General features: G+C 42.1%; 1 protein-coding gene across 1 annotated transcript; it reads right to left on the bottom strand.

The window, feature by feature from the left end:
• Positions 1 to 7,281: 7,281 nt before the first annotated feature.
• MAGEB16 (MAGE family member B16) lies at positions 7,282 to 12,734 on the bottom strand. The gene is made up of 2 exons (XM_027053203.2): positions 12,638 to 12,734; positions 7,282 to 9,419 (listed from the first exon to the last, which is right to left on the bottom strand). Exon 2 carries the CDS (start codon positions 9,351 to 9,353, stop codon positions 8,349 to 8,351), a length of 1,005 nt encoding a protein of 334 aa, XP_026909004.1. The 5' UTR covers positions 9,354 to 9,419; positions 12,638 to 12,734; the 3' UTR covers positions 7,282 to 8,348.
• Positions 12,735 to 16,776: the final 4,042 nt, after the last annotated feature.

The raw sequence follows: 16,776 nt of genomic DNA, 5'->3' as shown, positions 1-16,776 counted from the left end.
TTGGAGGAAAAGGTATAATATTTATTAGAAATTTTTTTTCAGCAGCATTTCCGAGGATAATTTGTTAAATGCTATACTAGTTAAGGACTTTGGGTCCACAGGCTAACTGGCCTAGAGCTGCAGTTACATTGCAGAGGGCTTCTGACTTGAAGCAATTCTTCAGAAGAATCAGAAGTATTCTTAAACTTGTGAGGGACTGGAGAAGACTGATCATATTAGGAAATTAAGGAGGCAAATGGAGGCTCAGCTGGTTAAGCAATGGACTCTTGATTTAGGCTCAGTTCATGATCTCACAATTTGTGAGATCGAGCCCCATGCTGGGCTCAGCACTGACAGCACAGAGCCTGCTCAGGATTCTCTCTCTCCCTTTCTCTCTGCACCTCCCTCACAACAAATAAATAAACATTAACAAAAAGATTAAGAAATTAAGTATTATTACAGTTAATTTATTACAAGTTCTCTATTGCTATCTACATATTTGCATTTCTTTTTATCATTAAAACATTTAATACTAATGTTAGCTAATATTTAAACTTAAATTTTAGCTGTGATGTTAAAAATCAAATTAAAGCATATTTAGGTGGAAACATGCTTTCTTTCCCCATTTATCTTTTTACTAGAAATAATGTTTGGGCTTTAAGACTACAGATGAAAGCTCCGGGTGGTGTGTGGACATGTTGAATCACTATATAGTACACCTGAAACTGATATAACACTGTATGCTCACTAACTGGAACGAATATAAATACTTTTTAAAAGTTAAAGAGAGAAAAAGAAAAAAAAAAAAGATAATATACGAGAGTATACAGACATGGCTTTTATTTTTCAAATACAGATGAAGTTTCTTTGAAAGAAAATTTAAAAATTGAAAATAAATGTCATATAGAGCATCAATTACAACACCTTTTGACTTTAAATTCCATTTAAAAAATAACCTTTTTGGAAATTGCTTACTGAAGTGTTGGGTACAGTTTGCTCTGTGAACCAACATCATAAAATGACAGTACCTAAGTCATAGAATGTCATTATTTACCAACACTTTCAACCAAATCTCTAGGATACAGAAAAATGTCAAAAAGTAGCTATTATAATTGAAAAAGTATTTCTGTACATATGTATTACTAGTGGAAATATAAAATGTTGGCCCCAGAAAAAAAAATCGTTATCATATTGTTCAGTGGTTTTCATAGTGGTTTTCTAAAAACTGAACTGTTACATATTTTTTCCTTTTTAAAACAAAATTTACACGGAAGCCCAGTAGTTAAAATAAAAATGTCTTTCACTGCAAAAGAGGAATGGAGACCACATTTTTTTTCCTCCTTATTTTGAACAGTTTCCCTTCTCCCTATCTACCTCTCACCACTACTCCATGAAATACTAAAGTTTTGTGGAACAGATGTGTTCATTGTCTTTGTGTTCGTAGACATAATTAGACCAAATGACTTCCTTAAGGTCTCAGGGCTCATTATGGGAGTTCCAGGGCTATCAACTAATAATAATTCATGTTGAGCCTACTATAGTTTTTTTAAGCTTATTTATTTATTTTGAGAGAGAGAGAGAGAGAGAGAGAGAGACTGAGAGAGAGAGAGAGAGAGAGAGAGAATCCCAAGCAGGCTCCACACTGTCAGCACAGAGCCTGATGCAGAGCTCCAACTCACAAACCCCAAGATAATGACCTGAGACAAAATGAAGAGTTGGATGCTTAAACAACTGAGTTTTTTTCTTTTTTTAATTTCCTTCCTAAGAATGGAAAACAGCAACTTAAATCATGTTACAGATAAATATGAGAATTAAAATTAAAATCTGGTATCATAATGAACATTAGAAATTAATTAACTAAAAGAAAAAATCCTGCCCCCATTATAAATGGTATATATAGTTATTTGAGCAACCTGTGGTGGGTGCAGGCTCAAACACTGTCTTGGAGTTGGGAATGCTCACAACAGGATGGTATGTGATGCTTCCTGCATTGGACTCTTTTTTTAAAAAATTTTTTTTAAATTTATTTAATGTTTTTAATTATTTTGAGAGAGAGAGAGAGAGAGAGAGAGAGAGAGAGAGCGTAAGCAGGGTAGGGGCAGAGAGAGAGGGAGACACAGAATCTGAAGCAGGCTCCAGGCTCTGAGCTGTCAGCACAGAGCCCGACGCGGGGCTTGACCCCACAAGCAGTGAGATCATGACCTGAGCCGAAGTTAGGCACTCAACTGACTGAGCCACTCAGGCGCCCCCTGCATTGGACTCTTTACATCCCCAACACCAAGTCGATTCGGAAGGCAAGAGTACAATCACCACAGGTTCTGAATCCAACCTGCAAATCTCTGCACCTCAGGTTAACCCTCTCCCTGAGCCAGTATCTGTTGGTAACGTAGGCCAGTGATCAAAGTCTGAAGATACCCACTCTCTGGTGGATGCCACAAACTCAGGAAACATGAGAATCAGTCTGTGATGGGGACACCATCTGGATTATTTTAGGACACATATCCACAGCTAGGCTTTTACCTGAAGAGCAACTGAGGAAATTAGTACTAGGGTACCCCCTTTAAATTTCCTTCTCATTGTACTTGCATGCTGCCTTCCACTACTCATTGGTACTTCTTTCCTGTCTCAGCTGTCTATCACTACACACTAACATTCATGTAGCCTAGACCTCAGTGGAGAGAACCCACCATACACAGATCCCAGGCCCGATACATGGGCAAAGGTTCAGTGGACCACCAGAAGAGTTAAGACATGTAGCTTTCCCAAAATCCACTAGTAACATCCTCTAGTAACATTACAGCTATATTTGGTCTAACAGTATCTTCAGGAATTCAACAGAATGGCAGTTATCTCTTGTCCTTCCATCCAGTAATCTCCCCACTCAGATAACCATATAATTTCCATCTGTTAGTGGTGATTCAGGGATGTCCCAAGCCTATTCATGAGAGTTGTCCTGGACTCCACACAGATTCCCCACTATCTCTCCTTCTGGTCCTTTCTCCATCGTACACTGAACTCTGGTTTCAGAATTTTGACTACCAGCCTGCTCTAGGCTGTCTGGACTTGGATTTACATGTAGTCTCTCTCATGGACCCTGAGCATTGCTCTTTCTCTGGATCCTCATCCCTCATTAAACGTGTCTTGTCTGGTCCCATTCCCTGTCAACTGGTCGTTTTGATTAAATCCTTCCTTCTCAAATTGAGTACCTTTAACTTATAAAATAATAAATGTGTGTTTATGCCGTTAACATGCATTAATTTGTGAGAATATGAATTGGTACAGTATTTGGGGATGAAATTTTGGCAATATTTATAAAAATCTACAATCTCCATACACTCTCCCCTTTAACCTAATTTTCATCTTCTCTCAGAACAATATACTTTAGTCCAATAAGCCATGTTCAAAATATTTCAGTTTTATAAGTCATAGCAAGAAATGAGAAAAAATTATGTGCCTGTCAGAAGATGATTAATTATGGCACATGCATACTATGGGAGCAGTTATAAAAGTGAAATACATTCATATGTATTGTCATGGAAAGATCATGCATTCATATTAAGTGTGAAAGACTCATGGCAGTATAATATGTATATCATGACCCATTATATTTTAAAATCACAAATAATTTTATAACACAGCTATGTATGAGAAAGCCTACAATTAGCTGTAAAATAATATACTAGATTCATCGTGGCTATCTCTGAGAATGTGGCTGAATTATGGAAGACTATTGTAAGGGTAAAGATTGTGATTTGTCTTTATTTTTAACATTTTTGCACCAAGAATATGCGCACTATCAGCTTTGTCATTAAAATATTTAAATAGGCCTAACAACAGAAATAGTAGCTGTGTATGAGTTAGATAAAGCTTATGCTAGCTGATGGAAGTGACAATACCTGAAAACTAAATGGCTTAGCATAACAAAAGTGTCTACCTTATGCACATAAAATCTAATTTTGATTTGGCAGGGAATCTTGGTTACCAGGTAACAGAGATCTAGGCTGCTACCATCTTGTACTTCCACATCTCAGCATATAATCCCCATGTTTGCTGCTGAATGGATGGAAGACATTATGGTGGCATACTGGCTCTCAAATACGTTGGCCTGTGACAAACATCATTTATGTTCATATTTCATTGGCAAGGGCTCGTCACAAGATGCTTTGTGAACTTTGTGCAAGTGAACTTGGCACGGTAGTCTTCCCATGTACCCAGGAAAGAGTGGAAGACACGTTGTTGATGAGCACTTGTAGTCTCTCCCATAAACTCTTACACAGTAGGGGCCTAGTAGAGAGTGGCCACTAGAATTTGTTACATCCATAACCTCCTTCATTTTCTGGTGGAGTTCCCGAGGAGGCAAAATGTTTTTGGGATTCTCCAACTTTTGAGATCTTACTTTGTAACAGGTGTTTTCCAATACAGAGTCAGATATATTTTTCAAAAGGACCTTGTATATCTTTGCAGGAAGTGTTGGTCATACTTGACTCAAAAGCACCATTATGCACAGTCCTTTTCAATAACCACTATGATCACAGTACACTGAGAATTTTCTCCTTACTCTTGGTGCATTGACAAAACTTTACCTTTCCATTCTCTGCTATCTATCACCTGACTGAAAATGCCTGGATATCTGCACAAATGCAATTACGTGCATTGAAAACCAAGATTCTTTTTTTTTTTTTTAATTTTTTCTTTCAACGTTTATTTATTTTTGGGACAGAGAGAGACAGAGCATGAACAGGGGAGGGGCAGAGAGAGAGGGAGACACAGAATCGGAAACAGGTTCCAGGCTCTGAGCCATCAGCCCAGAGCCCGACGCGGGGCTCGAACTCACGGAGTGCGAGATCATGACCTGGCTGAAGTCGGACGCTTAACCGACTGCACCACCCAGGCGCCCCGAAAACCAAGATTCTAACTATCTATCTATCATCTATTATCCAAAGAGAATTCCGAAGAACCATATTGTACTTCTTAGAAGGACTCCAGACTTTACGGAAACTGAGACACTGCAGATGTTTGCTTACTTAGTTATTTCAATGTTCTTTCCTCATCTAACACTTACAGGAAAGGTTTTGGTTTTTAACCAAGTGAAGCTCACTCACTGGTTTGTGTCCAGTAGCTCCCTCAGTCCCCTCAGCCTCATCTTGCTCTATATTCAAATTTAACTTAAAATGTACTCTCATTGAAGAAATGGGAGGATTTTTTTCTTGTTTTTAAATTAAAAATCCCATTAAAATTCTACCACAAACATCAAAATTCTATCTGTTAGAGATATAGTACCCAAACTAGTAGCTGCTTTGTCAAATCAGAGTATACTCACTGGATCATCTGGAAATCATTTTGAGAATGTGATAAAGACACCCAGTAGTGATGACCAGGTCTAAATATTATTGTCAAAATGATCTTTTACTGGAATGGGATATTGCTAAGTCAGGGAAAGGGCAAATGATTCTGGGCTATTCAACTGGGACCAGGATGTCAATGTCAGAGGAGGATGCAATGAAGATCTGGTCAACAGATTTAGGTTCAAATTTGGATAAAAGAATACACTGGAGAACACTGAGGAGAAGGGCATTGTCATGCACATGTAGGAGAGGAAAAATAATTTATCTTTTACCCTCCAGGTACTTGACTAAGAAGCCTCCTGTAATAAAAAGATTAAAAGAAGAAAAACCAAATTTAATTACATACATAGGTATGTATGGGAGCCCTACAAAGATGTGAGACTAAAAGAGGAAACCAAAGCAGGAAGCTTTTAGACAAACACTAATTCTGTGAAGAATTGATAGGGCAGAGGGGTTCGGGCTAGGGGAAGTAAATGGTGAAGAATTAACAAGATTTATTTATATAGCCTTCTTGGCTCCCAATTCCCTATCTCTGGTGATAAAGATGCCTTCTATCCTCCTGGTACAGGGAGGGCATCTTTCACATGGGAGATTTCTCTCCTTCTTTTAGGGGGATAAAGGAGAGTTGTAATGTCCCTCCTGCACTGGCTGTTTCTCAGGTACCTTTAATTGAAAATAACCAATATGCCCCAGTGGCATATTCTGGGATGACATATTCTGAACCCCTACACACAAACAAGGTGGAACTGGACAAAAATTCTAGCCCCTGGGCAGCCAGACCTGAAGAAACCCTGGGGTTAAGGGCAGCAGGACCCTAGGTAAGTGAAGCCTACAGACAATTCCCAAATTGCATTTGATTATCATTTTTCACCTTTGTTCTTGACATGTGTGTTTAGTACTTGAGATTCAAAGTCCTTTTTATCCTAACAGGCAATATGGAATAGTGAGAAGAGAAATAAATCTAGAGATAGAGTATGAGCCTCAGGCAGGAGGAGTGGAAGCAAGTGGGCTCCAGAAGAACTCAGACCACAACTCTAGCCTCAGTTCTGTCACATACCAGACCTGTGCACTTGGGCACATTCCCAAGCATTGTAAATCTTAGGTTCTTCATCTGAAGAGTCTGATAAGCCTTGTCATATGAAACTGTCTGAAAGAATTCAATATATATGTAAGGCACCTGTTATAGTGTCTGACATAACTTAGGTCTTTAATCAATGACAGTTATTACTGCAATTATTTTAACCACAGATCCCATCAACCTCACCTAAGTGATTTTTTAAAAATCTAGTTTGTTTCAAAAAACATGAAGTACTACAGGGCACGGAATATCAGATCAACCAAAATGCTACTTAGCAAGTAAACCTCAGTAAATATATCCCCTCGGATGTTGTGTTCTTTAATAATAGAGAATTTCTTCTCCATCTGGATGCAACTCAAAATTCCTAGAATTTGTGACAAGGACCAAGTACTTGCCTCCCTAGCTTCTGTTCCATTCAAATCACTCCTATTCTCATTAATTTCACAGTCATAAAAATATAAGCATTTCTTAGACTATGCAAAATTACACTGAAAATAACTTATTTAAAGTATGCCTTAAATGGAGTAGTCTCAGGCTCTCCCAGACCAGGGCAACAAAAGCCAACCCAATGGTTTCCCGGTATCTTATCTCAATGAAGTATCAGTTATCTCTCAAAACTCTTCGAAGACTATGTGTATAAAAATTAGTTTGCGGGGGTGTTTGGGTGGCTCACTCATTTGAGAGTCCAGCTCTTGGTTTAGCTCAGGTCATGATCTTGAGGTTTATGAGATCATAAAGGCTCTGTGTCAGGCTCTGCACTGACAGCATGGAGCTTACTTGGGTTTCATTCTCTCCCTTTCTCTCTGCCACTCCCCATCCCACACCCTCCCCAAATAAATAAATAAACATTTAAAAAAGTGTTTAAAAACTTCATTTGTGAATTATGTTCAATGGCACAGGGACAATATCACAGAACAACTTGTATTCCTGCCCCAATGGAGATTTATGTCTTTTTTAACCATTACCCAAAGTACATAAAAGAACACTTTTGCAATCAGGATTTGCGAGTCTCAGTTCAGTGACAAACTCTCTGAAGCTCTAATATCTGATCACCACCCCCCGCAGGCTCAGCTTGCCTACATCCAAATTTAAGTTAAAAATTAACACTCACTATAGGAATTCCAGGTTCCCCAATCCCCAAATTTACTTTCTCCAGGGCACTAACATTTTACAGTCTCAAATGGAACACCTCCACTCACATACTAACTCCTTCTTTTACTTGCCCCTTAGATATGAGAAGATATCCCACCATAATTATAGGATTGCTGATCCTATAGATAAAAATTAAAAGGGCAGGTCGTAGGTCTTGTTAATGCTAGAATCTCCAAGACCACCATAGTGATTTCCAAAAGCAAATGTTCAGTTAAGGTTTGGGGAATAAAAGAAACAAACAGGGGGTCTAATATATTGACATTTATTTTTATATATCCATAAACAAGTTCAGCATATTAAAGAATATATAATCTAATTTTATAAAAAAAAATATAAAAGGCAAAAGGGGGCCACAGATTGACAATTTTTTTTTTCCATTTATTGAACTCAACCACCTTAAAACTGATCACTCTCAGATTTGCAGTAAACACCTACTGCAGTTCCAAGTTATCTTTTCCAAGTAATTATTTAAGATGGTTTCACAGTTTAATAAAATAACAAAACTCACACTATATTAAACCTCATCATAGCATTAAATTTGTGACCTATAGTTTCATAAACTTGGAGATTTTGACTAATTGAATCTATATCAAAAGAAACACTATTTAAACAAATGCATAAGTTTAAAAAATAATTTTCAAATTACACAATATAGGAACACATAGACATATAAACTATTGCTTTCACCTCATCACAGACCTAAATTCTATGAACACTAACTGACCTTCTCAAAGACAAAGTGAAGAACCTGCCTCAGGCTTCACTAGGGGCAAGAGAAGTGACTGGACTTGGCACTACAAACTTGCAGTGGCCACAGAAGTAGAGATAGCCATGGCTGACATTCTGGCTCGGGTTCTCTCTTCTTCTTCTTGCAAAGCCTCCTCATACTGAGATGGGAAAGAACTCGGGTCAGTCCCATGAACCTTGGCCAGAAACTCCAGGACTTTCATCTTGGTGGTTTCAGCGTGGGCTCTTGAGCCCCAGAGGAATTCAAATTGTGCGGGATCACTGTTGGCCACCCGGCGGTATTCCAGGTACTTTCCCTTCACGAAATCTTGGGTGATGAGCTTCCTGGGGTCCCCAAAGAGGGATTGCTTCCTCCCGGGATATATCCCCGTCAACTTCAGAACTTCCCAGACTTCCTTTTCAGTGGCACTGTTGCCCTTCATGAAGATCACACCCAGGATAAGTATCAGGACACCCGTCTTGGGTATGCCCTCTTTACCATGCAGCACCCCATCATAGGTGAGGCCCAATTTGATGAAGAAGGCATAGCAGTGGTTGATGGGATCCACTTCCTTCACATCAAGGCCGAAGACCATCTCCATGCGCTCAGAGGCTTTCAGGAAGACCTCAGCGAAGTGCTCTTCATACCCTTTGATGACGATCTTCGTATCTGCCTTTGTCATGAGCTCTTTCTTTAGATACTTGAACAGCATGAAATCCACCAACAAAGCCACCATCTTATCTAGGGCATCTACAGGCACATTTTTGGCATCTGGCCCAGCCCCTGAGGTGCTATCCTCCTCTTCTTGGCTATCGGAGCCCTCATTCAGCTCACTTGTTGAGGTGGTTGCGATGGCAATGGAAGAGGAGCAGAAACTCTGAGGATTCTCAGGGTTGCTGGGTATACCAACACTAGGAGCCTCCTTCGAAGTGCCAGGCATTAGAGGATGGGAGGAGAGACAGGTCTCCTCCAGAGCCTTGGAGTCATCTGCATCCTCCAGGCCCTGGGTCACACTGCGGGCTGGAAGGCATCGATCACATGAGTATTGTGGACTCTTCTGGGGCAGAGGCATGATATCTCTTGTGGATGGCAGTAGGCAGGAGTGTGGACAAAAAGGTGGGCAATGGGGAATCGCCACCTAAGAGGAAGAAGGCAGATGCGAGTAGCCTCAGCTGCTAAACTCAATTGGGGTGGCACTGATTAAGAGCTGTCTCCAATGGACTTCTCATGACAACACTGCTATAGGGCCTCACAGGTTTCCTGACTCCTGGTTGCTGTGTCCCAGAAGGGCATGAAGGAGGAAGTCTTAATGCTCCGGAGGATGCAGCTAGCAAACCCAAGCTGAGAATTCTCAGGGATCACACTAGGCAGGTGTGGTTGGCTCTACAGAGCCATTTCTGTTCTGAGGGTGCTCCCATCAATCCTCACTCAAGTTCATTACCTTGGCATTCAACAGGGCCTGGCTCATCTCCCCATGCTACTATGAGGCGGTGCCCCTAAGACCAAAGTCACATCTCCTAAGACCAGGAACCCTGGAGGTACCTCCTCCAGAAAGCCTACCTGGGGTTTCCCAGGGCTGACAACAGGAGCTAGATTCTGTGGATGCTATTTGTACTGGTGTCAGTGCCCACCTTCCCCCCACTCCCAACCCCCAGTTTTCACTCTGTTACCCTGCTTTGAATCCAGGCAAATCCTGGGATCTCTTCATTTCCTGAACTAGCACTGCCCCCTGAGACCAAAGGCTTCGCCTCAAGATGGGGAAGAGGTAATTAGTGGTCACGACTACCATAGAGCCTTGCCCATAGCCTCTCAGCACTGAACAGGGCCAGGCTAGGCTTGTCTTCCCCATTCTCTTGTGGTCAGCAGTTCCTCAGTATGCACTCAAAGTACTTGCCTTGGCTACTGGTAGGGCCTCAGGCAGGACCAGTCTGCCAAGTGATGTTAATCACTCATGATACAAGAGTGCTTTATTTTCCTGAGTCACCCCAAGAAGTTTAGGGAGGATGCCATGTATCCACCTTTATTGGGTTTTTCCTGGAGTAATAGGAGGAGCTAGGCATTCTAGGGGTCCCTCTGTTCTCAGGTGAGTAAGCCCTTTGGACCTCATTCAGGACGCTTGCTGTGACTGTTGGCAAGCCCTGGGATCCTTCCTTTGCGGACCTCATGTAACGCGGGCACGTAGGCCAAGGACCTCAACCGCCTGAAATGCCCAGGAAGGAAGAGAATACACAATTTAGCATGGGATACTTGCCCAGTTACCCTGATCCGATAAAGGTACGGGGGCTCCTCGGTGATCCTATGTTCTGGGCTGGATTGTTTTCGCTCTTTACTGTGAGTTTCTATACAAATTCCTGCATTGTCTGGTCACTCTATCCACTGCTAATCTGAACCCACCCCCTGCAGACCAAGACTGCCACCTCCCTAGGACCACAGTGTATAACCTGTAGTGCTAAGGATTCTGACAGGGGCGTCTGGGCGGCTCAGTCAGTTAAGCATCTGACTCTCGATTTCGGCTCAGGTCATGATCTCACGGTTTGTGGGTTCAAGCCCCACATCAGGCTCCATGCTGGCAGTGAGGAGCCTGCTTGGGATTCTCTCTCTCTCTCTCTCTCTCTCCCTCTCTCTCTGCCCCTCTTGTGCTCTCTCAAAATAAATAAAATAAACTTAAAAAAAAGAGATTTCTGACCATTTTTGTCTGGGGCTTTTCAGGAAACAAGTATAGGCGCAGGGCAGATATCATGGGGTCCCCTCTGCATTCAAGTGGATGGTCAAGTGTTTGCTCAATCACGATCTATATCTTGAATCTTGACAGTGTATAAGACTCTTGCCCTAGGAGGAATTAGGGGCCCATCACATCCAATTTTGCAGGTGTGACAATGGGACACAGTTCTGTAGCTATCAGTCTGTTCTGACGTGGGTGTCTCCATCAGTCTCACTTAGGGTGCTTTCTTCGACTACTGGTAGGGCCCGGGATCTGATATCACTTCTCCGGATGAACTTTCATCACCCTCAGTTCACTACCCAGGAAATGAGGGAATGTCTCAGCATGAGCGTTCTGCCCAGAACTTCCCAGGGCTGTCACGGGAACTAAGTAGGGTTATGATAGGTTCCAGTCTTCTGGGATGGGTAGGGATGGGTAGTTCTCTCAGCCCTCACTCAAGGTCTTTACTGTGGCTAATGGTTGGGCCTCAGACAGAACGTGTCTGATTCCTAATGCCACTCTTGCTCCCCAAAGGTCTGTTCTCTCTTAGACAAGTGAGAAGGCATGAAAAGTCTCATCTAGTCACCATAGCCAGGCTTACCAGTATTCACAGTAGGGGCTAGACACTCTGGGACCAGTATGTTCTGTGGTGGGCAGGCCCCTCAAACCTCTTTCAGGAAACTCACTTTAACCCATTGACAATAAAAGCCGTCACATTCCAGTGAACGCCATGGAGGAGTGATTGGGTGTCTCCTCTGGCTATCACTGCTCAGAATCTCCCAAGGGTTCCCTGTGATCTGTGCAACTACACTCGTATGTGGCGAGTTTGCCCTTCAAATATGGCTCAATGACCTCTGCCAGGGCCTGGAACTCCTGCTGACTTAACAAATCCTTTAACCTCCTGAGCCCCAGAGGAGGAAAGGAAAAGTCGCCTCCACCCACCATCCCTTCCCTGCGCCTCTCAGGGCTGACAACAGGGGAAGGGCTCCTTGGAGCTCCTCCCCCATCAGTTGGTCGAGCCTACAATCCTCACATGCGCTAGGCAACCTGAATACTGCTTGGTGTTATTACCACTGCCATCTATCACCTGACGCTCCACCTTCCAATCGAGGCCCCACAAGTCTGAGACACCCAGAAAGGAAGTGAGGAGCCACCCCATCCACCGGCATCAAGAGCTGACAACACAGGCTTGACGCCGTCCCACAACGGCTACCCGGGATCAGTGGAAGCATGAGAACTCACGAGGGGTCCTTGCCGGGACTCCTGCCTTTGCCGACGTGACACCAACTACCTCAGACTAAGCTCTCACCTCCCTCAGACTCTGGAGGCAGAAGTCAGCCACACTTCCAATCGCCCCTGCCCGAAGTCTGTCAGGGCTGACAGACGGGCTGAGGCTCGGTGAGCCCGCCGCTGTCTGGGGTGAGTGGTTCCCTCAGCATTCACTCGGGAGCCTCTTCTGGACTAGCAGTAAGTCAGGGGACTCTTAGCCCCCCCACAGAAAGCTTTCACCTCAAACAGATCCAAAATGGAAGTGCATGGTAGATCAGCCTGACAGACTGGTCTGGTGCCTCCCTGGGTTGGACTGGGGCTCTCATCTAATGGGTCCCCTCATTTCTGTGGCAGGAGGTCCCCTCAGTCCTCATTTGGAATCTTACTTGCTGCCGAGGTGCAACCGGGACTCTTTCGGCGGCTGACTTGGTTCCACCGACCTAAGATGGAATCCCGCACAGCCGAAAGATCTGTGGGAGGAAGTCAGGGGGTGGGACATCCGGTTACGCCTGCGGGGCTGGGCGTGGGGGGGGAGGGCGTAGGGAGGGCGTGGAGGGGCATGGGAGGCGTGGCCAATAGCAGGGGCAGGGCTCTGTGCACAGAGCTGTTTCACAGTGGAGATTGTTGTACGTCCCTACGGGTCACGTTGTCTTCCTGCTGACTTGTGTCAGCCCTGGAATCAGTCCTCTCGTGTTCCCCGCTGATTCCTCTCATGACGATGTCCTTACTTTCTTAGAGCCTTTGAGAGGAACTGAGGAAATGCCACAGATGGTGGATATTTAGAGCTCAAATATGGCACTGGCCCATGTGTGTGACCTCCCTTTATTCTTTGCTGTTTGTCTCCTCTGACGTCACTCAAAAATTTTTTAAAAATATTTTTTATTGAATAAATTTGAAATACATAACATTGTGGAAACTAAATGTGTACTGTGTATTAATTTGGTATATTTACATGTCGGAAAATGCTGTTCTCGTGTTACTGGTTACATTGCATAAGAAGGGTATTTTGGTGTCTGCATTATATTGTGCATTAGATTTCTATGTCTTATTTATTCCCGGTTGCAACTTTATACCCTTATTCAATATTAGTGTTACCTCTCCTTCCTCCATCCCTTGGTAACCACCATTTTACTCTGTTTTTTACTGGTTTGACCCTTTTAGATTCTACATATAAGTGGTGTCATATAGTTTTTGTCTTTCTCACTTATCTCACTTAGGATAATGTGCTCAAGTTCCATCCATGTTTTTAGAAATGACAAGATATCTTCCTTTCTCACGGCTGAATAATATTCCATCACATATATTTTTATCCATTCATCCCTTAATGTACATTTGCATGTTTCCACATTCTTCTGTCTTCATTCATGGAGTTCTCCTCATGGCTTCTTTCTCTTTTATTAATGCTTCTTAGAAAATGTCATATCCCAGCAAACTCTTTATAAGGTTTCTTACTGAAACCCTTGCAGAGCTTGGATTGAGTCATGTCCTACCCTTAATGGGAAATGGGATAATTGGAGTGTAATACAGGCAGGGACCAGGGCAGGTGGTGGGCTGTCTCAGAAACATCACACTATCTATTCCTTTTCTTCACCAGTCAGATTTATTTTTTTACATAAATTGTATTCTGAATACTTAATTTATGCATGGAAAGGACTGTGATGAATGATTTCGAAAGCTGCTGATTTTTTGAGGTCATATGAAGTTACATATGCAAGTGATCATATTTTCACTCAATATTATCTCTCTGTGCATTTTTCCTACTTCTTGACATTTTTCTATGCTTTTTGTTTTCAGGATGTCTTTAGTTTCAGTTTGTATTTGTTGATAAAATACTCAGTTTCTAATGAACTCCTTTGTAATTTACACTTTGCTAAAAGATAGTATTTTCACTTGAGTATTTGATTTTTAAGGTACATTTTAAATACATTTACAATAAGTCATTTTTCACAGAAATTCTCAAGCATACAGTATAGTGCACAAAACAGTACAATGTACCCTGTTTATATGACACTCAGCATAACAATCACCAATAATTTTAAGCAGAAGCTTCATCAGATTAGTGTTTTGTTGGTTTTTATTGTTGTTGTTTTCTGTTTTTTTAATCAAAATGTTTGTTCTTAGGGAGGACCACACCACAGGTGATGGTTTAGACTTCCATTAGTGTACTGTCTGTGTATCTTACTTTTTGGTAATCCTGGGACTCTGCTAATTATGACTGTTACCCATTCCCTGTTATGGACTGTAGAATTATAATTCTCTCATTCTCCCATTTTTAAAGTAATTACTTGAAATTCTCCTTTAGGTAGAAATATTTCCTTGTCTGCCCTTTGTTTATCCTGATATATTTTTATAGCATATTTCTAGTGTTCACTTATAATATTTAAATCACCTCTGCACCTATATTTTACAGAATATTATTTAACAAATACCACTTTCTCTTTCTTTATTTTGAAATTGATAATATTTATACAATCATCTGTCATAAATATCTTTTTTAAGAACTAGCATTTTTCAGGGCACCTGGATGGCTCAGTCAATTAAGCATCCAACTATTGATTTCAGCGCAGGTCATAGTCTCACAGTTTGTGAGTTTGAGCACCACGCTGGGCTCTGTGCTGTCTCCCTCTCTCTCTCTCTCCCCCTCCCCTGCTCACTCTATCTTTCTGTCTGGGATTCTCTGTCTCCCTCTGTCTCTGTCTCCCTCTCTTTCTCCCCCTCCCCTGCTCTCTGTCTGTCTCTCTCTCTCTCAAAAGAAATAAACAAGCATTAAAAAAAAAATAATTGGCATTTTTCAGTTATCTGTACTGTGTCTTCTGCCTCATTGGTTTTATATTTATCTCCATTATTTCTTACCTTTTCTTTGAGCGTGAAGTTCAATTCTTTCTCTAGCATTTTGAAATATTTTGATATTTAATATGTGTCCTTTAAAAAAAAAATCTGTTTAAGGCTATAATATCCCTGAATATCACCTGATCTGCTTCAGGCAATTGGTTCTGTGGAACATATAACTTATAATTTAAACATTTTTACATTGTGAGGTGCCTGAGTGGCTCATTCAGTGAAGCGTCTGATCTTGATTTTGGCCCAGGTCATGATCTCACAGTTGACCCCTAAGGCAGGCTCTGTGCTGGGCATGGAGCCTGCTTGAGATTCTCTCTTTTTCCCCCTGGAGAACCTGCCCCAGGTACTCTACCTACATCAAATCTCTGGTGATGAGCTTCATGGGCTTCCTCCAAGTTAACTACTTCCTCCCAGCATATATCCTTACTATGTTCAAGAACTCTAAGTGAGGCACCTGGGTGGTTCAGTCAGTCAAGCGTTCGACTTTGGCTCAGGTCATGATCTTGCAGTTCCCGAGTTCAAGTTCAAGACCCATGTGGGCTCTCTGTTGTCAGCATGGAGCCTGCTTCAGATCTTCTGTCCCTTTTTTCTCTGACCCTCCCCTGCTTGCACATGTGCTTTCTCTGTCAAAAATAAGTAAAACATTAAAAAAAAAAAAAAAAGATTTCCAAGATCTCTTCCTCAGTGGCACAATTTCCAGTCATGAAGATTACACCCAGGAATGGGATCAGGAGTGCAATCTCATGCAACCCCCTCCAACATTCACTCTCCCTTTGCTGGTAATACCTAACTTGGTGTCAAGGGCACAGGAGTGGCTTCTAGGGCTGACTTCTGTCACATTAATGCGAAAGATCAGCTGCATGTTCTTAGACATCCTCGTGAAGTCTTCAGGGTACTGGTGCTTGTACTTTGTGTTGACAATTTTTAGCATGTCTGCTTTTGTAAAGGGCCTTTCATCTTATACTTGTACAGCAGGAAGTGGACCATCAACTACACTCTTCTTTCTTGTTAGAAGCCTTCAGTGTGAGCTCTTAATTGAGTGTGACCTCAGAGGTGCTTAGTCTTTCCTCATCTTGGCTCTTGGCACCTTCATCCCATTTTATACATGAAACACTTGCAAGAGCAGTGGTAGTACACGTGGCTTTCTGAGGTTCCTGGGGGAATACCAGCAGCAGGGAAGCTCTGGGGAATATCCCCCAAATTGAAAGGGGGAGGGTTTCACTTTGAGTCTTGTGTTTCTCATAAGCACATTGCTTATTCCTGTGACTTCAAGGCATGGTGACACTGGCCAAGGGCATCAGGCAGAAGTGTAGGCAGGTGAACAGGTAATGCCAGCCCACAGGAGGTGTGAGGATGAGAGGGTGTGTTCATCTTCAGAAGGGAAATACTTCCCTGACTGTAATAAGGACCTCTTCTGAAGGTTTCTTTGAACTTGCTTTTCTAGGAACCCACAGGGATGTCTTCTGTGTTCTTGATCAGCCTGTCCCCTGAGAACTCTGATGTAGTGGATTGAACTATTTGTGTGCCCCCAAAAGATGTTTAAGCCCTATCCGCCAGTACCTACAAATGTGACTATATCTGGAAATAGGATCTTTGCAAATGTAATGAGGTCATACTGTAATAGGGTGGGCCATAAGTATATGGATTGGTATCTTTATAAGAAAAAGGAGAGTGAAATTTGGAT

The sequence above is a fragment of the Acinonyx jubatus genome, chromosome X (assembly GCF_027475565.1).
Source record: "Acinonyx jubatus isolate Ajub_Pintada_27869175 chromosome X, VMU_Ajub_asm_v1.0, whole genome shotgun sequence".
NCBI classification, from domain to species: Eukaryota; Metazoa; Chordata; class Mammalia; order Carnivora; family Felidae; genus Acinonyx; species Acinonyx jubatus.
Note: the sequence above shows the minus strand (reverse complement) of the source record. Positions and strands in the feature narration are given on the sequence as shown.